This window comes from Sphaeramia orbicularis, chromosome 20 (genome assembly GCF_902148855.1).
Source record: "Sphaeramia orbicularis chromosome 20, fSphaOr1.1, whole genome shotgun sequence".
Classification (NCBI taxonomy): domain Eukaryota; kingdom Metazoa; phylum Chordata; class Actinopteri; order Kurtiformes; family Apogonidae; genus Sphaeramia; species Sphaeramia orbicularis.
The window spans coordinates 20,042,897-20,067,148 of record NC_043976.1 but is presented as its reverse complement, the minus strand read 5'-3'; the positions used below and the strand labels follow the sequence as shown (position 1 = coordinate 20,067,148).

General features: G+C 37.8%; 2 protein-coding genes and 2 non-coding genes across 4 annotated transcripts; 2 read left to right on the top strand and 2 right to left on the bottom strand.

Moving 5' to 3' along the window:
• Positions 1 to 2,225: 2,225 nt before the first annotated feature.
• On the top strand, positions 2,226 to 3,859 carry crhb (corticotropin releasing hormone b). The gene is made up of 2 exons (XM_030123832.1): positions 2,226 to 2,443; positions 2,969 to 3,859. Exon 2 carries the CDS (start codon positions 2,989 to 2,991, stop codon positions 3,499 to 3,501), a length of 513 nt encoding a protein of 170 aa, XP_029979692.1. The 5' UTR covers positions 2,226 to 2,443; positions 2,969 to 2,988; the 3' UTR covers positions 3,502 to 3,859.
• An 882-nt stretch (positions 3,860 to 4,741) lies between these two features.
• Positions 4,742 to 12,280, bottom strand: trim55b (tripartite motif containing 55b). The gene is made up of 8 exons (XM_030123519.1): positions 11,872 to 12,280; positions 11,200 to 11,372; positions 9,260 to 9,437; positions 8,029 to 8,124; positions 7,075 to 7,308; positions 6,944 to 6,966; positions 5,954 to 6,078; positions 4,742 to 5,861 (listed from the first exon to the last, which is right to left on the bottom strand). Exons 1-8 carry the CDS (start codon positions 11,998 to 12,000, stop codon positions 5,686 to 5,688), a joined length of 1,134 nt encoding a protein of 377 aa, XP_029979379.1. The 5' UTR covers positions 12,001 to 12,280; the 3' UTR covers positions 4,742 to 5,685.
• A 1,304-nt stretch (positions 12,281 to 13,584) lies between these two features.
• trnaa-agc (transfer RNA alanine (anticodon AGC)) lies at positions 13,585 to 13,657 on the bottom strand. Its single transcript has one exon. It is a non-coding gene; the product is annotated as a tRNA-Ala (tRNA).
• Positions 13,658 to 16,108: 2,451 nt separating this feature from the next.
• On the top strand, positions 16,109 to 16,195 carry trnay-gua (transfer RNA tyrosine (anticodon GUA)). The gene is given in 2 exon segments: positions 16,109 to 16,145; positions 16,160 to 16,195. It is a non-coding gene; the product is annotated as a tRNA-Tyr (tRNA).
• Positions 16,196 to 24,252: the final 8,057 nt, after the last annotated feature.

Sequence of the window (24,252 nt, the reverse complement as noted above, 5' to 3'; positions counted from 1 at the left end):
AAACGTCAAGAAAACCAGGGGGGATACTGGCCAGCAGCTTCCTTCCTGCATAATTTATATATCGTTTTAGAATTACCTGCCCTGACTTAACACTACTAAATATTTATTTTTTTATATATCGAGTGGGGTGACTGTATGAATTCTTATCCAATTTTGTGGTCAACTGTGAAGCAGGAAAAGCTATTTCTGTAAAGTTTTCCATGTGCTCTCTCTAAAGATGAAAGGCCAAGCTGTCTGTTCGATCAGAGAGGTGTTTTTATAACAGGTTATATCACAGTACTATAAACCAGAAGGACACCTGAGCTGCAGCACTGAGGTCAGGCGGTGGTCTGGGTCAGGAGCCCTGGGTTCTGCAGTCCCCACAAGCAGTACCAGAATATCTGGTAATAGTTAATTAAACAGCCAGAGCACCTTTGTTTATTAAGATTAGTTGCTCAAAGTCGAGTAGAACACAGAAGTATTGAGTATAGATTCAATGCGCTGGGGAAAGCTGTCCAATAATTTAGCAAGGGACAGTTTGGAGAGAAGCACTTGTCCCTACAATTATAGCAGATCATTATCAGAAAGGCAAATGATCAATTAAAAGAATCAGTTACCATGGGGGATTTGTTTGCCGGTTGGTGCTTCTGTGATAAATTTTCACAGAAGCAGTTTGGAAACATCTGGTAAAATTAAATTTTAGTCTCAGTTCATGTACAAACATGTCTTCTTTGCTTGTCTACCTGTAGAAAGAGGTCAGAGTCACGGGTGTCAACATACAATTTCCTCAACCTAATCATTAAAGTTTTATCCAATCTAATCATCCAAGGGATTAAGTCTAATTGAGGAAACAGAGGGATAATAATTTTAGCCTGAATCTCTTCCGGTGTGGCGTCACAGGAGAGGATTTCTCTCCCAGTGATCCATTCAGGGACAGTGATTTGAAAATGAGGTGACATGAGTTGACCACAAGCAGTCACTTTCTCATCTGGCGGTGTTTTCTATTTGTGTCAGACAACATGTGTTTCTCATGATGGGACCTGACAACCTCCCCTGGAGCAGCACGGAGCATGAGGAGCAACAAAGTGAGGAGGTTAAGGGAAAAACAACTGCTCTGATGCTGTGATTCGCTGAAATCTGTTAAGGTGATAACATGTAAAGTTCTAGCTGGTACTCTGTGAGTACATCTGCAAAATTCAATTTCTGTGTCTCCTATCTCACAAATTGGCTGCTTCTTACTTGAGTGCACAGTATGTGTTAAGTCACTTTGACCTCTGCAAATATTGTATATGTGGAAATCATTTTTTGCAGGCTGCATGTCTGAATGAAATGGGTTTATTATTAAGGATTAATGGAACAGGTTTCACCACACTTTGAGTGGTGGCACCAAAAATGGGAAATCAATGCTTAACTGGAAAAGTTTCATAATCAGTTTCTAACTGTATTACACACACAGTCATTCATCTGTTATTTTATTGGATTGCACAAACGTTATGGTAAGTGATAAATGGAAAAAAGAAGTTACTTTTTGTCATCATCAGACTGCTTAGGATTCTAAAGGTTTGTCTCATGTTGGAGTGGCTTGGTGGTGGGCCCTGTGGAGTGAGGTGGCCAAGGCGCCCGGTAGCAGAGGTTGTGACGTATGTACATGCAGCAGCAATGAATCACTAGGAGACAATGCCCCTCTCTCAGCCTGAGCTGTTTGCAGATGCCCATTTACCAATGCACCACAGGTCAGCTGGGGAACTGCTCTGAAAACATTAGTATGGTGCATAATCCAGAGACAAAACAGGCCTGCAGATTGCATAAAAATGTACCTGTTCTCTCCATTTGAATCATCAAAACAATCTAATTTCCAGTATTTAAATTGCAAATTTAGTGAGAGCATCATAGCACTTTGATTGCATAATTATGTTAATTATTTAAACCTGAATATTAGTTTATTTTATAACTTTATTTGTATTCTGTAGACTCAAACATATTTCAGTCTGGTTCTGGAGACATTATTACAAGATTTTATTTAAAAGTAGAAGAAACAGCCGACATCTTCTTTCATGAGTTTACTCTTCTTTTTTTTTCTTATCAAACTCATAAACATCTGCAATCACTTTTACCAACTCAATGAAGTGAAAATGTCAGGTGTGGCACCTATAGGCCTATTCTGAAAGCACAGAGGTAGACACGCGTGCACAGGCGCGCACACTCACATATGACTCATCTCATCTAAACTAAAGCACTTTGTCAGAGGCGTCCATTCACATTACACCCCAGCAAGAACGCGCAGACTCAATCTCACTTTGGAGCGCGACATTTATAGTGAGGTTGGCTATATAAGTCCATTCAGCGTCTACTCTTTAAGTAACTATAGCTTATACTTGTTTCTTAACGGAGCGAAGGAGGGTGGCATCTCGCCAAACACCTGGTAACCCAAGCGGCAGTACTGGACCTCCTCTAAAGATTTAAGGTACGAAGCTTCTTGTCTTTTGTGCAGAATTTTCTTTATTTCTGAACGCCCTTTTTGGGCATGTTTCTTTTTTTTTTATGTTTCTCTGCGCGCCTTAAATCACTCCAAATGCGTCTCTCAAAACACATCTTGCATCATCCAGCGGAGTTTTTCCTCTAAGAAATTTTATTGCACATCTAAGCCTGATATTTTGTGCAAGTATTGCAAACGAGTGTAAGATAAGGAGGCTGCAAAACTTTCACACTCCAAAACAAAATCTCTTTTTACGCGCAAACATTCCACTTCATGGATACAAGACACACACGATTCCCTACTATTAATACTGCATGTGAAGATGTATCTAATGGTCTTTTGTAATAATAAATAAATTCTAACACTTTTACTTATAGTTTACAGTTTGTTACACTGTCTTCTGCTTCTTTCATGTGCGTAAAATCCTCATTGCGCAGCCGAATTTGCACCAGATTTAAGGAAAAATGAAAATGCAACGTGAAAATATTGAAGGTATTTGTTTTCTTTCCTCAGATTCCTGTTGAAATCCTGACATGAAGCTCAATTTATTTGGTACCACCGTGATTCTGCTAGTTGCCTTCTTACCGCGCTACGAATGTCGGGCTATTGAGAGCCCTGGCGGTGCCCTGCGCGTCCCAGCTCCCCAAACCCAGAACTCCCAGCAGCAGCAGGAGCAGCAGTCTGGTCCCATCTTGGAGCGGCTTGGAGAGGAGTATTTCATCCGACTGGGCAACGGGGACTCTAACTCTTTCCCATCATCGTCAATGTATCCCGGCGGATCACCTGCAATCTTCAACAGAGCACTGCAACTCCAGCTGACGAGGCGTCTTTTACAGGGGAAAGTTGGAAACATCAGGGCGCTCATAAGCGGCTTCGGTGACCGTGGGGACGAGTCGATGGAGAGGGGAAGGAGGTCCGAGGACCCGCCGATATCCCTGGATCTGACCTTCCACCTGCTCCGGGAGATGATGGAGATGTCCAGGGCGGAACAGCTGGCCCAACAAGCGCAAAATAACAGAAGAATGATGGAGCTCTTCGGGAAATGAAGACCTCAATCCAGTCCGCCAAAGATCTCCCTTTCATCTTTTTTCTTATTTCTCATTTTTACCATCAGCACAAAACATGCTCTGTACAATATAGTGCTGCTTTATCACTCTATTATTTATAGCTTTAACCTCAAACTATGGAGCGTAAACGGGCTTGGCTCATAATGATCCGATTGTACCTTACCATTTTAATGTTTGTGTCAAATCTGTAGAATCTCACCGTTCTTCATATTTGAGATGAAATACTTTTGGTTAAGTCATGAAATACTGCATTGAAAAAATTTAATTTTGTTATAGATTATGACTCACTGTATTTATGATATTTATGTTTGTTAATAAACTTATGTGCAACCAGTCATTTTTTGTTGTGCAAGAGAACGTCTTATATCTATATTTTTTAATAAAAAATTAAAAGCAATGCTTACACTTCTCTGTGGAAATCCTTACATATGGATTAATAAACCAACTAATCCCATTTAACTATTCCCCAATTTCTAATTTTGACCAATATGCTCCTCTACTAACAAATATGTGAAATCTCACAAAGGAGACTGATATGTTTTAGAGGTAAAGGTGGTTGGAGAGAACATAAATGGCCACTGTATCTTCAGTCTTGCCTACACAGATATTGATTCATAGGCAGTAGATGTCTTTCTGAATACAAATATGTTGTATGGTGTAACCATGGCATTGCTCTAGAGCCAAGTCGTGGGTTAACACTATGCCTTTTTTTCTCACATCCCCTCTGAAAAAGCCTTAATCCTCAAGAAGCTGGTCTCATTATACCAACAAGAGGAAACCACAGACAACTGAGAGATGCACCACTGATAGCTAATGAGTGTGAAAGACACTCTGTGCATTTGTTTGTATGTGCGTGCTTTGCTGATCCTTGACCCACGGTGTCAGGGTAAACTAAACAAGAGCTGTGGGTGTGAGTCATCCTATTCTGTTTAGCCCACTTAGCAACTTGGGGCTTAGAGCAGTATTGAGCACATTTGTAAAGGATCCAACTCACTGAAAGATGGTGCACAATAATGACCGTGGATGGGTCTCAGTGGTGGACTGCTTCAATAGTGGAACACAGCAAGGTGAGACCATCACAGGGCAGACTGTGGAAAAGTGGTGTTCCGAGGCTCGCTGCAGTCTCTGTTCAGTGAGTTGCATTCAGGAACAGAGGAATAACCAAACACAAGGGCTGAGAGCAACCGTGTGAATAAAGAGCACTAATGTTCTCTTCATTTGATTTTCATTTTATTTGAGATAAAAAATATGCAAAAAGGGAAAAAAGTGATAAATTTTTCCTGTGTATTTCATTTCAGACAGACATGAATAACAGTGACATCAGTAGTAATAGGAATAAACTAACACCTGCTAAGAGAAATGGCCAAGAAAGAGATCTAATGCCGGCTTCTTTTAAAAGAAAAATCAGAAAAAAATAAGTAAATTCCCTTTTCACATTCACTTCAGAAAACATATAAAACAGCAACATCTGTAACATTAAACTATCACATGTAAGTTTAGGTGTGTTATTCTGGTAACAACCATTATATTGTTGAAATTCTATTTTAACAACAGATTACTATACAATATAGCAAAAATCAGACTAAAATGCTTTTTTCATAATAGGAAAATACACTTCTTATGCAACAAAGTGTCTGACACATAATCCAGGATGCCTCTTAATGAAATTCCAAAATGTCGCAGCACCAGTTTTTAGTCTGCTACTCAACTAATAAAGTTGTATCAGTCATAAAAACATATACGATGGGGAGGACAACCTGAGGCCCTCTTGCCGTGTGTCCTAATGATGCTGTGAGCACTGACTTGATAAAGGTCAGCGACATAAAAAAATACATGAACAATTCAGACTATTGGGAATCATCAATAGACACGTATAGTCTGTCTGTCACTTAGTATGTCCAAAAACCGCACAATGATACATGTATTTAATCCAAAACAGAAGCAATAGGATTGGTTAGTATGCAGTGATGCATTCTAACACAATACAGTAAAACTGACAGAGTTGAACTGAAACTTTGCCTCCTTTAGATCTAACCCTGCAACTCTAGCTTTCCCTACAGCGCAGATCTAATTCTGGCTCACAGTTCCCTGATTTCAGAAAAAAGGTATTACAACTGACCTGAAATTAACATCTAGGAGCGTCACTCATACTGTTTCTGACGGCTAGGTTGAGGCAGCGCTCTTGGCTGTGCTGGTGGAGGCGTTGACTGCGGCCTGAGGCGGCGTCGCATGTACAGAGGAAGCTGTAACGGCGGCGCCTGCAGAACCAGTCTGGGCTCCCTCTGCCTCCTCGGCGTCTGCCTCTCCATCCTCATTGTCTTCATCATCATCATCATTGTCTGCACATAGAAGTAACAAAATAAAATTGAGGCAATTACAGGAGTCAAAAAAGAAGCAGAACAGAACAGAAAATGAGTGCCACTGTCTTCACCTTGGATGAAATCGATGGAGCGCAGGGCCTTGCTCTCTTTCCTGAAGTCCACTTTAAAATGATCCATGTTCTCGTAGCCACGTTCAACTTTATCCAAGTGCGCTGTACTGGATGCCTCTGCAATCCTGAGTGCAAAACACGTAGTTAGGATAAGAAATCAACTTCTACAGAGTTTAAATACTAACCAGTGACATTCAGCACATTCCATTACTAATTTTAGGAATAACTGCTCTTTTCCAAACTGACATCAACATGTATCTTAGGTGATCCAATTACAAGTACACGCCTCTAAGTATGTCAGCTCTATATATCCTGCTCTATTTACAAATAATCACATCCATAATTTACATGTGCAAGGGACAGATTTATTAAGCAGATCAAATTACCCTGAATCAAGAGTGCAGAAAACTGTGTACAGGCGCACATGATGAGGGAGTAAATATTCTACAATCGCAAAGGTACAACCTCTAATCTGGGGCATAGGTTTTATGCGTGTGTTTCTGTCTCTCTTAGGGAACAGCATACAAACCAAAGACAGTCAATGGAGGGATGTGTTTTCTGTGGAAGAACTGTAGTGGAGGAATGCAACCACTTATGATGCCAAAGAAGAAAGACTCAAAATTGTACATTTCTTTGTGGGTTTTTTGTATACACACCCATTAATGAACGGGACCATATGTGATCCAGACAAACTCTAAATGAGGTCTGAGTGACTGAATCTCAGCGTAGTGCTGGGGCCTCTCAAGTGTGTTCACACCTCTGTGATCGGATCACCCGAGACACATGTTAATGACGTGTGAACCGGGCTCATGATATTTATTTGTTATAATTAACACAATTACTTTCGACAACTCCCACGGAGATGGCATGATCATGCTGTACTGACAGTAACAGTAATTAACAAAAAGGCACAAAAATGTGTTTTAGTAGTGTTACATTTGTTAGTGTATCTGAAGATGCAAAAACGCTTCCAAAATCACAAGCACTTACTTTTGGAGGAGGGGCTTTGAGTTCTTTGAGAGACAAAGGAAAAAGAACTAAATTCCCATTCGATGAAAAAAAAAAAACACTGATACTCGTTTAAGCCTATATCTTGAAATCTGATTGGTTTTAACTCTGACCTGCAGGAAGACAGCCATCTCCTGCTCCTCCATGGTTTGGATCCCCATCTCCACTGTCTTACAGCTCTCCTCCAGGTGGTCTCCATACTTCCTGGTTAGTCCCCTGATGTAGTTAACCTTCTCTTCCTGTTCGGCTGTCACCTTCTGACTCAACTCCCTCTTCTTCTCCTCCAGAATTGTGTACAGCTGGTCGAACTTCTCACACACCACCGTCTTCTGCCTCCGACTATTCTCCTATATACGCATGAGAGAGAAAGAGTTCATAAATTGTGAAAGTAAATGCAAATTTATAATTTATCAGAATCATATGTGTGACCCATGTACATATACTGCACAGAGATGTACTGAAAAGGGACAGTTTAGAATATTCAAGACTGAAGATAACGCTCGTGTAAATGAGGTACTGTAGTGTGCTGTTACTTAGTGTTTACAGTCATGTGAATACTACAAACTACAAATGGTCCAGCTGGTTAGCCTGTCTTCCGCCCCTGTGGTAGTGCCATATGTGAGAGGGAGAACAGCAAAGCTCATTCAGCATGTCCATCCTGAGTGACGCCACTTAGGGTAATACATGGGGGATTGGACCCACTCCAGTTTCCTCTCTGCTACCTCCAACTGGGGCACGTGAACCATAGAAGAGCTGTCTGTTCTCTCCCCATCAATTACACTGCTTGTTTTGGATGTGACTGGGCCAGAGGAATAACAAAGTACGCTGCTAAGTGCACGTAGAAGCAACAGAAGAAAACAGACAAAAGAGAATAAGGACCGAGGCATCCAAAGCATTAATGGTCCTCTCTAAACCTCTCAGACAGATAAAAGCAAAGAGAGCGGCACTGGCAAGGACACGTTACATTTGTATGTCTGTGCAGGTGAGTGCAGGTGTACCAGTGTGTGCACGGAGCGAGGCTTGCTGCGTGAGTGAGCGGCCAAGCAGCGCAGCAGTCGGACACTGACCTCTATGGCACGACAGGCTTCCTCTAGCTGACTAATGATGCCTTGCATCCGGTCGTTGGTACCAACCATCATGGCAATCCCGTCACTCAGCTCCGTCTGGATGGCACAATAAATAAGATCATATGTACAAAAAATATCTATCTATCTATCTATCTATCTATCTATCTATCTATCTATCTATCTATCTATCTATCTATCTATCTATCTATCGATCGATCGATCGATCGATCGATCGATCGATCGATCGATCGATCGATCGATCGATCTATCTATCTATCTATCTATATGTCTGTCTGTCTGTCTGTCTGTCTATACAGCTTTAATGCTTCAATATGTATCCAACTATATGAACACAAAATGTACTGCAAAGGACATTTTATGCATCCCTCTTAGTGAAAGCTATAATTTTATCACACAACCATGAATTACCCCCAGTTTACTGTCTTTGTAACACTTCAAATGCAGTAACAATTCACATGTGCAACCACTGGTGAAAACTTTACCTTGAAAAACAAGTCAGTGTTTAAGTTGTTGATGCATATATAGTCGCAGAAAAAATTATTAGAGCACCCTTGTTTTCTTCAATTTCTTGTTCAGTTTAATGCCTGGTGCAACTAAAGGTACATTTGTTTGGACAAATACGATGATAACAACAAAAATAGCTCATAAGAGTTTAATTTTAGAGCTGATCTCTAGCCATTTTTCATGGTTTTCTTGATAATATCCAAAATCACTTATGCTCTTACATCAAAAGCTATGGCATTGTACTGCCAAAAATAGTGCTTTTAGACATTCCATGTTTTCTTTTCTGTCTGTTTTAGTCACATGATACACACAGGAGTTAGTACTTGATTACATAACCATTGTTTTTGATGACTTTTGATGGTCTAATAGTTTTTTCCATGACTATATTTATAATTAAATTCTGTTTTCCCAATGTTGCGGCTTGCAGAGTGAAATTGTTGCAGTTCTCATGCATACTTTTGACCACACATATTGTATGATTTTATTGCATGGGGAAATTAAAGTGTTTTTATATTCTATGCATGTACTCCTCATTGTGGAATAAGCCACAAACGTTTATAATGATCCAATCTACTGGAAATTCCCAGAGTCTTAAAAAATACTGATACAAATTCGGTCATAAATTTGGAATATTTCTATCTTAATTGAACTGTTCTAAATGTTATATTTTAAGATTTTTTCAGTCTTTTAAGGACAGTTTTCTCACCTTCTTGGTCTGATAAATGCTGCTGATAGGTGCCACTTCGCAGTCTTTGTGATCTCCAAATACCTTACACATAGAGCATGTGGGCACACCGTGGGTCACACAGTAAATATTGATCTTTTCTTCCTCATGGACTTCACACATTGGCGTTTCTTCCTTCTTCACCGGTTCAGGCTTTGTGCTGTGCAAAGAAAGCAGCAGTACTTTAGTGTCAGGACATACGCACCTGTCAGTGCTTGTTAATGTGACATGTGATGTCACTCTGATAATGTCACAGGTACACATCTCAGTAGATTATTGATGATCCATCAGCCTGGCCTTGACATGTGCATAGACTGCCAGAAAAGTAATCAATGTGTCACCATTATACAGTGTAGTATACAGGTGTGGGTGTACATTGGGTTTATTTTACTGGCAGGTCAACATATCCCACAGGAGTCATCAAACATTTTAATGAGTTGTCTAAAATATTCTAAATAAGCCCACATTCTACTACTCTATTATTGATCCTGGATGTCTATTTTTTTGTTTTGTGAATTACTACATAATTTAAATTAAAGCTGAGCATCCTGCAAGTATGAGCTGATGGGTAGTGGATCTTATGTCATACAGGCCTTTGGGTAATACAGTCAGCTACTCAGTGAAATAATCTGTATAGATGGATAACCATGACCATTTAACAACCAGTCATTCACTCCAGCTCTGACTCAACAGCCACTGGCAACAAGGCGGTTTCAGCAACTGCATCACTTGCTTAGCCCTTTCCCTTGTACGGCCTCTATTCACCACATTAAATGTTGAATCCAGTTTTCCTTTCTGAAGTATAAAAGTAAAGCTGTGGTGAAGTGTGACATTTTAGTTGAATTTTATTTTCTTTCACATGATATTGAATCGAGCAGCGTCACAGTCGAATAGTCTTTTTTGCTTAGGAAGGTTCCTTACTGAGAGAAATGACCTGAAAACTTCAAAGTGGCAGCCATGATAAGGGCCGGTCAAATTTAGTAAATGCTAAGAAAAGGTGATTCAGTGCTTCCTTTAGTATCTCCCTTGGTGTGGAATAGATAGACCATCCTTTTTGAAAGTAAAAGAGAAAATGCACACAATTCCTTGTGGCGGCAATACTGGTGCACCCAACCATTCATGAAAGCCAACAATTAACATTACAGAGAGGACGCTTTTTGCATCTTCTGCCACAACTCACTAATATGGTAATAGGTTTTGAACTCTCAACATTGTGTTAAACACTAAACACTGAAATGATCAAAGTGAATTAATTTGCATTCAATATTTCCTCATTGTGAATGCTGATGTATTACCGGCTTTTAAGAACATCGGTAATTAATTTTTGTAGCTACTTCAATCACAGACGCCTTATTAAAATAGTCAAAATGTTTCATTTCTTCAGCTGCATAAGAAATGCAACCAAAGTCAGCTAGTGGTGAACGGAATATGTTAAATTCACCATGGAAACTTAAAGTAGTAAATGCATAGGTCTGTAATACAGTTTTCCTGTGTTGCGTGGATTTATTTTTATACGGTAAGACCATTTGGAATTCTTCTAACTAGTATGAACTGACAGGAGGATGATGTTGGGTGACTGGTAACCTGAATTATTCTTTAAATTTTAACTCAAACCCTGATAATGAAGTCACGGTTTTCAACAGGTTGCCCACATTTAAAACCTGAAACACAGTAATGACACTTAGACTAAAAGTATCCAAGATGTACTTTCCATCCTGAGAACATTTTGCGTTCATCACAGCAGACCCATATAACATCCATTTAACGTGAGTGCAGTTGAATTCTCTCAGTGATGTTACTTTGCTTTTCTTAAGTCCTTCATGCTTCTCTATCTCAGCTTTCCTTTAACCCATGTTTTCCATCAAGTGTTTTTTTTTTTTTTTATTAGACCACAGTGCATGCACTTGTCTGATGTGCCTTACCTGCTCGACTCCTGCTGCTTGAACATATCAATAATATTCTCCACCAGCAGATTCCTCTGCAGCCCGTAAACGCCATGTCTGTCTAGCACAACCTCGTGCCTGCAGGAGGGACATCTGAAGCGGCCACCAGACGTCAAGGAGCCGCCCCTTGTTGGAAGATATGGGTTTGAAGCCTAAAAACAACAATCCAAATCCAATATTTCAGAAAGATGGAATGAGATTTTAGTCTGGGGATAAATCTTAGTATAATTATGTTATACTCAGAATTACATGACAAAACTATTAGAGAATGTTTGGATGACATTAACTCAACCAGAATCTATTATAAGAAAATTGTGAAACACCAACTGAGTGACATGTTTTGATGTAGGGACAGGAACACTTAAAAATAACTTCCAACTCTCATCAGTTCATTACAATAACAGTATCTCAAAGCATAGCAATAAAAAAGCAGATAAGAATGACAATCAGTCTGTTCAATTAAAAATGTCAATATTCTGTTTATGTTTGGTCCAAAAATTACTTGTGCTTTTAATGTCAAAATGTAGGTCAAGTAGCCTAAATACAAATATCAATGGTTTAAAATGACGTGGTAAAAACTGTAGATGCCACACTAAGCCAATACATTTCCCATAACACTGAAACAAAATGCGTCGATTATCAGATTCTTACCGTAAAAATATCATTTGCACATTTTCGGCAGAGGTTATGCTGGCAAGGAAGGATGACCACAGGCTTTGTAAACATTTCCAGGCATATAGGACATATCAGCTGTTTTTCCAAGTCTTCCATGGTGTTCATTTTGACGAACACCACTAGAGAACTGTTAAAATCTGAGAGGACAAAACAATTAAAGCTGGTAAAGTTGTTAAAAGATCCGTTCTGAATGCTAGCTGTACTGTATCCCCTGAGTCAGGCTGGAAAATGGGCCCTCTGCTCTTGTCCTAGTGGGTGTGGGCGCCTATCTTGTTGGTGTCAGTTCTGTTTTTAGCAGCAATTGCTGTCATGTCAAAGGGTGCCATTTTTACCTTGCCCATATTTGAAACTGAGCAGGGCAGAGTGTGCTGGACAGCTGTCTACCAGCCTCCACACCATCCACTCCTACCACACTGACTGTACTGTTTGTTTAAAGGGGGAATGGCCTATGGTGTTTACATCCCATCTGCATTAATTACCACAGGGTTGCCGAGCATTACATATTATGGGTGACAAAAAATCTGTTTCACTTCCGTATTTTCACTAACGACCGTGGTACCTCATGCACCACCATGCTTGATAATAATTACAATGTAGACAAAGAAAAACACACAGTATATAGCTAAATTATAAAGTAAATTACATCACATTAGGTGCTAGCTAATCATCCCGTGCTTTATGGTACAATTTAAAACAGTTAAGTTTTAAGTTCTTTTCCTATATAGTTCATATATTTTTAATTTTTTTTATTAAGGTCTTGCCTTGCGTCTCTAATGGTGGTTGTCTGTTGGGATGGGTCAGTGTGTTTTTTTGTTGTTACTGCTGTCATAACCAAATAATTTCCTACAAAGGATCAATAAAGTATCTATCTATCTATCTATCTATCTATCTATCTATCTATCTATCTATCTATCTATCTATCTATCTATCTATCTATCTATCTATCTATCATTTTAATTCAGTGTCTAATTAATTAGTAAGTGAGCATTTTTTCTACTTTTCTGCTTTATACTGTACTTGCTAACTATTTACACGGATTATTTTTGCCTATAGCTATCTACTTTGTCCATCTAAACAATTAGCCTTTTAATTAGTCACTGCTGCCACTAGCTAGCTATTGTGAACTGGTTTGCTAAACTGCTTAACAAATGCGTCAGTTTTTGAACTTGCACCCTCTGATTAACATTGTCGGTTACACTTTCATTAAGCAAATTTAAAATAACTGACTGCAACATACAAACTAATGAAAAAGAGTTCACTGGAGGATGCGGGCATCGAACCCGCTACCTCTCAAATAGTAATTAATTAAATAAATAAATAAATAAATAACTGAGGCGTCTGTCATGATGTCACCTTATTTTTAGATGAAAAAGGGAAGACAAATTATTAATTATTTTCAATATACTACATGCAAAGTAAATGTGTCTGTTGAATTATTACACACACATACACACATATACTTCTAAGGGTTAAGGCTTAAGGGAAAAGGAGCTCAGTGTCATTTAGTGGAAATACTACTTTTATCATCTCCATTTGTCGAATATGATAAAATGGCTGCCTTGTGGACAGCAGTAAAAACACTAATTCCAAGGCAAAAGCTCAGATTAACAGTCACATATAATACAATGTATGTAGTACAGTATAACTGAAGTGAGATCAAAAACTCTACTATCAAGGAAAAACGTATTTTGGAGGATGCGGGCATCGATCCCGCTACCTCTCGCATGCTAAGCGAGCGCTCTACCATTTGAGCTAATCCCCCGTACTCCAACGTAAAAGAAGACGTCGTCCTATGAAACGAAAGTAAAAGACTCACTTCTACAAGTTTAACATAATCATCTGTTAATATTTATGCCGATACTTGAGCATTGTTTTACCTTTGCATTCTGGTTGTACGTATCCTGAGTGCGAACAGCGTTAGCATACACACCCACAGACCATTAAAGAGCTCATTTTGGTCGATTCACTTCTGGGCTCTGCTACAAAAAAATCGAGTTTCTTAACCCTGAAATGAAGTAAAGTGGAAGTTTTTCTGTTTTACAAACCAGTTTAGATTAACGCGCTAACCTGTCTGCGACTCCGCTCCCTGCTGTAGTGATGGGAATTCCGGCTCTTTTTAGAGAACCGGCTCTTTTGGCTTGGCTCACTAAAAAGAGCCGGTTCTTTCGGTTCCCAAGTGGCTCTTAAGATTTTTTAGTGCTTAAAATAATTTATTACCAACAATAATGTAAAGTTATGCGCAATATGAATTACTAACGTAAAAAAAACATGCACTATATCAAATGTTTGTGTAAATGTAAGTACACCTTTAATTATACACTCTACAGAGTGATTAAAAATAAATTAGAAAGTACAATAAGAAACACTTAACTATTTACAAATGACCTTCACTAACTTTTCACTATTTTAAACTTTTAGCTTTCACAGCCATGCTGTAGATACTGCAGTAGCAGCAGCAGTCGTAGCAGACTCACTGGTACCTTCATTAATATCACGCTCACTTGCTTGTGTTTTTTCTTCCAGTTTCACTGATGGATGAACAGTTACCATGTGTCTGTGCAGGTTTGTTAGTGGAGCCAGCTCTAAATGAGATTTTTGTCTTGCACACTCTACATTCTGCCTTAGTTTGGTCAGTGTCGTTGAAATGTGTCAGGATTTTGCTGCGTTTCCTGTTGTCACTCATTTTCTCAACTTTTTTTTTTTTTTTACCTTTCCAGTCCGTTTGCGTTGAGGTCCCTGCTGTCTCTCTGTCTCTCTCTCTTGTCTCCCCCCTGTTCGTGCGCTTGCTGTGTGTATAACTCCGCCCCTCTCCCCTCTGGTGGGGGGTGGGGGACGAACGAACGAACGGGACAAAGCGGCTCCCAACCAGGATCCGGCTCCCGTCGTTCACGTCAAAGAGCCGGGTCTCAGACCGTTTCGTTCGACCGACACATCACTATCCTGCTGTTTGAAGGAGCTCTCTGATTGTCTGGTTCATTTCTTCATTAATCATAATCATATTATTTATAATCTTCATTAATAATATATTTATTTATGGATGATTCATGATCCACTCGGATTAGGGGAAGAAAAAGGTAAATAAAGTATCTAAGCAATTACCAAATTGCTGGCAGTATCTAATTATATAAATAAGGGCACAGCGATGAATTGCTCTTGCTTTAACACTTTATTTACACTCAGTGATGACAAAATCAGTCCATTTTCATTCTTATTGACGAGTGGACATATTCATAGCATAAATATTTGATATGTTTATTCACACAGCTGTCCGGTGATAGGAAATCTACAGGGTGTCCCATAAGTCTCCATACATAGGAAAAATAAACGTTTCTTGACATAAACCATTTTTATTCATATAATATGCTCTCTATGACTGCCATTTTGTCGGGAACACATTTCAATGCGTGTCCTCCACTGCTGAAGAACTATAAAGAAGAAATATAAAGAAATACATGTTAGAACCATATATGTATGGAATGTATTATGTCTCCTATGTATGGAGACTTATGGGACACCCTGTACATTTCAAGACGCATCCTGTAAACAAGAAAGGCTTGGAGGATGGGGGCATCGATCCCCCTACCTTTCTGTCTCCCGCCAACTTCGCTAAAGTAAAGTAAGCCCAAAGTAAGCACACACTGACCAGAAAGTAAGCCCACATTAGCCAATCACGTTTCTCCCGTGGGCGGAGCGTTCTACCATTTCAACTGATTCCCCTTCGCTCTCTCTCTGAACACCACTTATTTATAAACTTTAGCTATTCATAATAAAGAAGTTCCAATACTCTAAGAAGTGAATATTAATCGTGGGATTTTTTACTAGTCTTAGAAAAGAATAGCTAAAACACTGACGCACCAATCGATTCGTATTCTTGCTAGCTATCGCATTAGCCAGAACTAGCTTATGAGCGATACAATAACACATTTTAAGTCTTAATTACTGCTTTTCCCGAAGTGATTGAGCTTCATACTAAGACCTCTAACACTGCGTTAGCTAATTAACACAAATAAATAAATTTAAATCGGCTTGACGGTACTCTAATTAAAAGTATCGCTTAAATAACCACAAGAATGCTAATGCTAAGCTAAATTACGTAAGATACAACGCGACTCCAACTACTAGACCAAATCCTTCCAGGTTTGTGTACAACTTTACAAAATAGAGAAACTGTATTCTTAACAAAATGAATTGTTTGCTCGTGGACTTTCAGCTCCCTTCGATAGCTCAGTTGGTAGAGCGGAGGACTGTAGTGGTTGTCACAGACATCCTTAGGTCGCTGGTTCGAATCCGGCTCGAAGGAGAGATATTTTTGCGCTATACGCATCGTGGAAGGGAGTTAAAATACATCAGATGTTGATGTTATCGCAACATGTTATTGTTGCTTGAAAAAGACTTGGATTTTCTTAAGACTAAATACACCAATCTTTATTTTAGTGATTTATTTTCTTCAATGTAATCTACATCATTGTTGGCCACTGTAAAATGCAATTACTATTGGTTTAAAAAAAAAAGACAAAAGTTGTATGAAAACTGCTAAATACCTTTGCTGCTTTGCTTGCAGGATTTCAACTTCCTTTTATTTTGATATGACCAAAAACTGTTGGTATATTTCAGTATATGAGGTAAAAATTCTGACATTTAACACCTGTCCCCTTAAAAAGCAACAAATTAAGCATGTATTTTACTGACACAATTTCATGCTTTGAAAATATTGCAGTTTTATTGTCTAAACTATATTTTATATCGTTTAGTACTCTCTTCATTAAAGTTTTTTTGTTAATGAACAGACATTTTCTATTTGCGTGTCAAATGATAAGTGATCACACCTGCAGCCACTCAGGTGTTTAAAACTGATATTAAAGGTGATTGCATGCTTTCCGAATTATTGAAGTAGTGATGAAAACAAAAATTATCATGTGCTTTGACTAGGAAATGGCTCACGACTGTACTGCTAACACATTTGGATGGATGATGACTCAGAAAACATAATTACAAGTTCTGTGGATGACTGCAGCTTTTTTTTTTTTTTTTTTTTTTTTTTTGTGGATACATTTTAATGTATTCACCCTAAATGACATTTTGCTCTCGTTTTAATGCTCTTGGTAAATATTTTTCAATTAAATGTAAAGCACATACAGTGCATTCATGGTTAGTGTGCTAAATTGCATAGTTTTAATTCATTGCAACACCATATGTAGCTTCCAGTTTAATGAAAATAGATGTAGAGTCACTCATGTAGAAGCAAAGGTTTATGAATATAGACAGCCTTGTTTGGGTTCTTGTCAGGTAGAAAGCTTGGTTTCATGGGGGAAATAAGTCAAAGATTAACTTATTTTAACTCTAACCCTAACCCTTACACTGATCAGGAACAATTTCGTGTCAAGTGTCTTGCACAAGGACAATTCAATGTACAGTATAGACATAAGAAGCCAAAGATATTTTTTCTATATGGGTGCTTCTATGAAACTGGTCCCTAAAAACAGGACATGGGGACTAAAAATTCAAACCAGATGTAGACTAATGTTATGAGGCAAGTTTGGAAGCACTTTCAGTCTGTTTTAAAAATAAATATTTACTGAGATAAAAGATAAAATACTATTAAAAACTATTTTTCAGATGAAAGTTTTTTTTCTCTATATTTTTTTAATGCAAAAATCCACATGTAACACGGTAAAAAGGACATGAAAATTATGAGCTACTATTTTTTTTAATATCTCTTTATTCTCTCACAGGTACATTTTGTGAATCAAACTAATTATGCAAGGTGTTTCACAAAAATTACCGCTGTTGCAAAATCACTCATGATATATTTGTGTTTAAATGGGCAGGTTCTGCATGTAACACAAGTGGACACAATGGGTTACACGCAACACCAGGAATGAGACTGCCGATTCATGAAAAACCTGCATGTCTGGATTAGAAAAACCACTAGGATTGACAAATTTAACACAGTGTCTTTATTTATAGTGCTATATAAGACCATTTCAAGCCATGTTTTTCAAATAAAATGCACCTAGGTAGCTTTTCATGTCCTAATTTTGGTCCTATTTTTTGCCTCAATATTTTATTAAAAATTCATTAATTTTTGGATGGCTCAGAGCAAGAGCATAATTTTTTTGCATTTATCTGAGGTCATCATTAGGTACATCTTGGATGGAAATACATCTAAATTTCTCTTTTATTGCGCCAGGTACTAAAATGAACCCAGTTTCATTGAAGCACCCATATATAAGGCAACTCAGTCGATTGGATTTAATTTTTGTGTTGTTGTTTAGGTGTTTGTGTTGTAAGATCAGTGGCTGAAAAATATCTTAAATACCTACTGGACCACAGCTCTAGATCTTTAACATGTTGCCTTGCATGTCACTCAGGTTTTCCCTCTGACTCATACACTGTGAAATCTTCATTACACACTCACATTCATTCTGTTTATTATAATGAGGCCAAATGATACTGCACATACTGTTTATAACACAAGCACATCAAAGGTGGTGAGTCATATTTTAACATTGTTTCTGAAAATGACTCTAGTCTCTCTGTTTCATTAGGTGTCTGTAGAGACACACAGGAAAGCACTGCAGTAAAAACACTGTCATCTTGTATGAAGATAACACCTCAAAGGTAAGAGTTACATCTTGAAAAGTAAAGAGGAAAAGAAATCACATCTTCAGATCCAATGTGTAACTAGAAATAACTGCGACGGAGCAAAGATTGTATGACTTGTAATTTGTAAATTTGTGAAAATAAGAAACTGTACATTTATCATTTCTTGTCATTATATTCGACAAGTACACGCATATGTGCTTCACCTAATTTTTTTTTTTTGTGGTTTATATCCTTTTCCTGTCGTCTACTACAGATGATGTTTGCTCGTCATTTTGAGATACTGTGGGCATACCAGTTCATTCAGTTTTTATCAGGAGTCTTTAAAAAGGTTGAACTAGTATGATTACATATTCATTAACAACAAGCGACGACTGCTCAAATGCTAACCATTGAAATGACTCCAAAAATGACATTCAAATGAGCCCAATTAAGAAGACATTCTGGGTTGTGTCTTTATGAATCAAGTGAAGTCATCATTTTTAAGCTATTACAGTCTGACTCATAATATTGAATCTATTGAATATAGCTTTTAAAAAAATACAATTCAAGATTGACAAATTAGGAGCAGGGTGAAGATGAATGGAAAATGCTACTGCAAGGCCAAAAGCCACCATTTAATAGAGCACAGTGTGACCTGTGTGTCTGTTTTTCTCAGTGCTGGTACATGGTACTTTGAGTAGCCTATATAGTAAAAGGTCTGCAGATTCAATGAAGGCCACAGAACATGAAACAAGATATTACGCACACACACAAACCAGACACATAAAGGTCTACAAGCTCATAAGCAAGTGTATATGGGACCAGAACGAGGAGCAGAGCAAAGGGTGCCATCTGTTCTCTTGTATGAATATTTCAGATAGGTGGAAGTCATATTGTAGTCATACAGATGGGAAGCTGCCACTCGGAAAGGTCTCGCAAAGCATTTTGAGACAATCTTGTCTATTTCTAGTCCTGCATTTGTCCTAAAATTGACCTCCTGAAAAAAAAAAGCTGTTCACGTCAGAATAGCACTAAAGCACTAACTTCATAATCCTAAACCATTAAAAATACTGTCATGTTCTCACCTCTTCAGAGTAGCCTACCCACCATAAGTTTTACTCTCCATTGTACATTTTCATTTCTATATATTGTAATTACTTCCTTATCTATTTGTTTACTTCTTTGTATTTTATGCATTGTCTGTTTTATCTTGTTATACAGTGTCCTTAGGTGTCCTGAATGGTGCTTATAAATAAAATGTATAATAATAATAATAATAATAATTATTATTATTATTATTATTATTATTATTATTATTATTATTATTATTATTATTATTATTATTCTCATTATTATTATTATTATGTTTCTTCACATTTAGTCTTGTGAAGAAACTGATTTGTACAAACATAATTTTAAATACAGATTCCTCTTATTGTAGACTGGAAGTGATTTTATGAATGGTCTTTTTTCATTGTATTAGTGGTCTTTTCTATACACTTTCACTATTGTCTCATTTGGTCTACTAAGATGCAGTGCTTTTTTCCTACATTAGGACTCACTATAATTTGCCAGTTTTAAGATGCATTTATTTTTTTGCTAAAGCGAAGACAATCAGAAATGATAGATATAATAGATAGGAGCTGGTCAGATATTCAGTCGATGATTCACTGATTTAGGTGATTTAGGTGAAATAAAATAAATATTACTGATAGCCAGGATGACAGATCAAACCATTAATCAAGTATTATAAAAAAAAAATATAAAAGAAAAGGGCATGACGTCACTTATCATATTGGTAGTGATTGGGTTCAATAAGCAGTAGTCACGCAAAGGAAGACTATGACTATCTATATGCCCTGGAACTATATGAAACGTGTTAAACCACACCATGAAAGTATGAAGTATAAGATTGTACAAACATGGAGCAGAACTGCAATGAGAAAACCTCTGATAAGTCTTTGCATTTTCCTTAATCTTCATCGCTTGCTGAGATTAACTGCTGTGCAAGTGGGGTTACATAGATAGTGAATTTGCATGACATTTGCAACAATGAACCCTTATAGTTTTTTCATTTCCTCTGTCACGTATGACATATTCTCACTTTACGATAAGAAAGTATGACCTAAAACAACCAGATCTCCGCACAGTGTTTTATATAACACCCTCTCTCATATAATGACGTAAAAGAGACGTCAGTCTCTTAACAGGCACCACTGCAACTGATGGTCATGAGTAACTGGGATGCGTTCAGCATTCAAGAGCTTCTTTCTGCCTGGCTCACACCCTCTGCACAATGAGAAGTGCAGTCCACACAGTCTCCTTTAGAATACTGTGACTCAAAGAGAAGTGAAGCAAAGCAAGAGAATCACTGAGCTGTTTTGAGTGTGTGTTATACCTGTGGCAAACTAAAAGTACAGTAAACATTCAGAATGATGGAGGTGATATGAATGTTGTGACATTTACTTCAGGTTTCTAGATATTTTAAAGTCTTTGGACAAGTATAGAAGTTCAGAAAGTCACAGTACAGTCATTTGAATAGTATGTTGTCTGACTTAACATGGAACATACAGACAGGTGACAAACTAAAAACGAAAACCTGATAGGAGTGGTCTCTTCTATAGAGCATGGGGAGACACTCAATGCTTTCACAAATATAAAAAGGATGTGAATCACTTGTGATCTTTATTAGTTTTAATCATCAAAATGATGTGAATCATCTGCAGTGGGCCACAGATCTCAACCCCACTGAGTACCCCAGGGAGACTTTGGACCTATATGTTATACACCACTCTCCACTACCATCATCAAAACGACAACAGAAAGACTACTTTTTGTCTTCATATCTTCCTCCCTGTAGATGTATACAATCAAAGCCATGGAGCACCAAAGCTGTTCTGGCAATACATGGTGGACCAACACCTTAAGATGCTTAATCTTGATTTTTCCTCTAATTTGTCAATGTTCATCATAAACCTTAGGATCTGCTTGCACACATTGTGCATATCCAAGTAAAAAAAAAATACCAGCTTTTATCAAACTGTCTGTTTGCATTCACTGGCTGTGTCAGATTTTTAGCACATTGGTTTTTGGCAGGCATTGCACTCTGTAGTTTCCAATATTTGTTAGCTATGACAAGCATCAGTAGGTGGCTCTGAATCAACAAAACTACTAATTATGGCTGCACACTGCAAAGCTTCAGTAACAACTTGGCATTCATCATTTCATTTTATTTGTATACAAGTTGGAATCAATAAACAATCTCCATGTTAATGCAGATTAAAGAGCATCACACTATACACTCTACTGAGATGCTGGTATCTGGAAAAACTTACTGGCCTTTAACATAGTAAAAGGGTGCTATCTAGTGGTGGAAAAGGGGCAGGCTATGGCCAGTAGCCACACTACACTGCACACTGACGTCATTGCAGTCATCACAAAGTAGGGCTTGCATGGTAGTTGTTCCTATGTTTCATTTAAACATATGCTGTATCAAGATGAATAAAAAGTATCAAACTAAATAGGATGTTTCTACCTTATTATCACATATACAATGACATGAATACTGGTAATTCATATAAAGTACATAAATACAAGGTTACATTAAAAAGTAAGAAAACATAGCTGGTTTTGACACATTTATAGCCACATATTGCAGCTATCCTTAACAATATACATTTAATATAAATTCATTTAATCATCTCTGAAGTGATACCTGATGGTTATAAATCAAGTTAAAATCTTTTCATTTTGCGCCACAGCATCCTTGCAAGTGCTGTGTTTCACCACAAGGTGGCTCTCTATACACACTTTACTACATTTCCAGGCCTCTGCAGAGGTACAGTGCCTTTAGATTGATGATTATGATATTCTTTTTAATATCACTGGGTATTGTGATCTTTCAAAAAGGCAATTAAGTGGAAAGACACACAAGATCAAATATCAAAAATGTAGTACTTGAGTGTACTGAAGGACAATATTCAGTAGTCATTCAAAGAAGATATAGTTACAAATTATCACCTTCCTAAAATAGTTTCCTAAGTAATTCTTTCTTTCTTTCTTTCTTTCTTTCTTTCTTTCTTTCTTTCTTTCTTTCTTTCTTTCTTTCTTTCTTTCTTTCTTTCTTTCTTTCTTTCTTTCTTTCTTTCTTTCTTTCTTTCTTTCTTTCTTTCTTTCTTTCTTTCTTTCTTTCTTTTTTTTGGAAACACAAAAAAACTTAACCAAAAATTGAGTATTTGATGATTGGGTGAAAAAGTCAATTTTGTGGAAAAATGACATAGGCAGGTGATGATTTAGAAAGGTGATGATAATATACAGTATTTAATGGAAGAATCTATAATGATCTTTTTAATGTAAGCAAATAGTATTAGACATAGATTAAGTATGTTAAAGGTTCACACTGCAGTTAAAAATAGTAATAGATAATGACATCCGTGATGCCCACAGTGTCGTTAGAAGGTAACAGGTATATTAATTAGAGATACCGTGGTGGATTGCAGTCTCCCTCCGGAGAGTTCTCAGTAAAACTAGAGTCAGGCGGAGTGGAGCACTGGGGGCCTCACAGGCTCATTTTGCGCTTGTGACCCCAAGGGGAATCAGCAGGCATGCAGTTCGTCTTGTTTCTGTCGTCCCAATGCTCCCTGGGCTTCAACTGGAGTACTTAAACACACCTGTCATGTTCCAATGGTGCACATCTGTGTACGGGGTGTAGTTTGCTTCAGTGTGCATTAGCTGGGGAAGAAGTTAATTAGAAAATCCTCCAAAGTATCATTTAGCATTTTCCCAAATGTACACTTAGAGGAGAGAATGTAAAACATGTGCTGTCCTGTGCACTGATGATGTGCTATTGACGTAGTCATATGCCAGATCAGGCTGTTTCAGAGTTGTCTGGCAACAAGGTTTGTAAACTGTGAATACTGAACACTACACCCATGAGTGGCTGACCTTCATTGTTTTGATGACACCTGTTTTCAACAAACAATTTTAAAGCACAGAGCAGATGAAACATTTGAGATGAGATTACAATGTTTTAGGATGTTGCAAGTAAAGGCTGTGATGACCTGTACTTTGCAAGTAGCTGCATGTTTTCAGCATGTCTTGTCATGAATCTTTGGTCTGAACTGAGCCTAACAGCAATGATGTAACATGTCTGTCAGTCACATGTCAACTGTAATTGTTAATGTCAACCCAATTGTTGTATTTTCACCTTTTTCATCTATTAGGTGGAAAAAACTTTGTTTGGAAGTAAACTCAATGGGATGCCCTGGAGTCCAAGAGGTTAAGGTGCTGACTGTGAACTGCAGTGTCTGCAGTTCGCATCCTGCTGGGGACCTTTATTGTGTGTCATTCCCCATCTTTCTCTTCTGTCGTTTCCTGTCATCCCTCTACAATTGATATGTTACACTGGTGTTAAAATACAAAAAAAATAGAGCCCTTAACAAAGTGCGCTCACCAAATATTAATCTACTATTTAAAAAGCAGAATTCTGATTAAACTTTCAACTCGATTTTGCAGATGTTAGAGCTGCAGAGAGCACCACAGATATGATGATGTATCTGTGAGTAGGACAGGCTTTGAGTATAAGTAGAGAGTCACATTGTCCCTTCAAGTCAGCATGTGTAACTGAGCTTGTAGTTTCCCCTTTGCCATTAAAAAACAAGCTATCCTACATTTTTTAAGTAAATTTGAGGCTGAATTACTGTATAACACTACTGGGTTGGCTGCTTTACTGCTGTTTCCATTCTCGTAACTGTCTACAATATATTTTTTTAT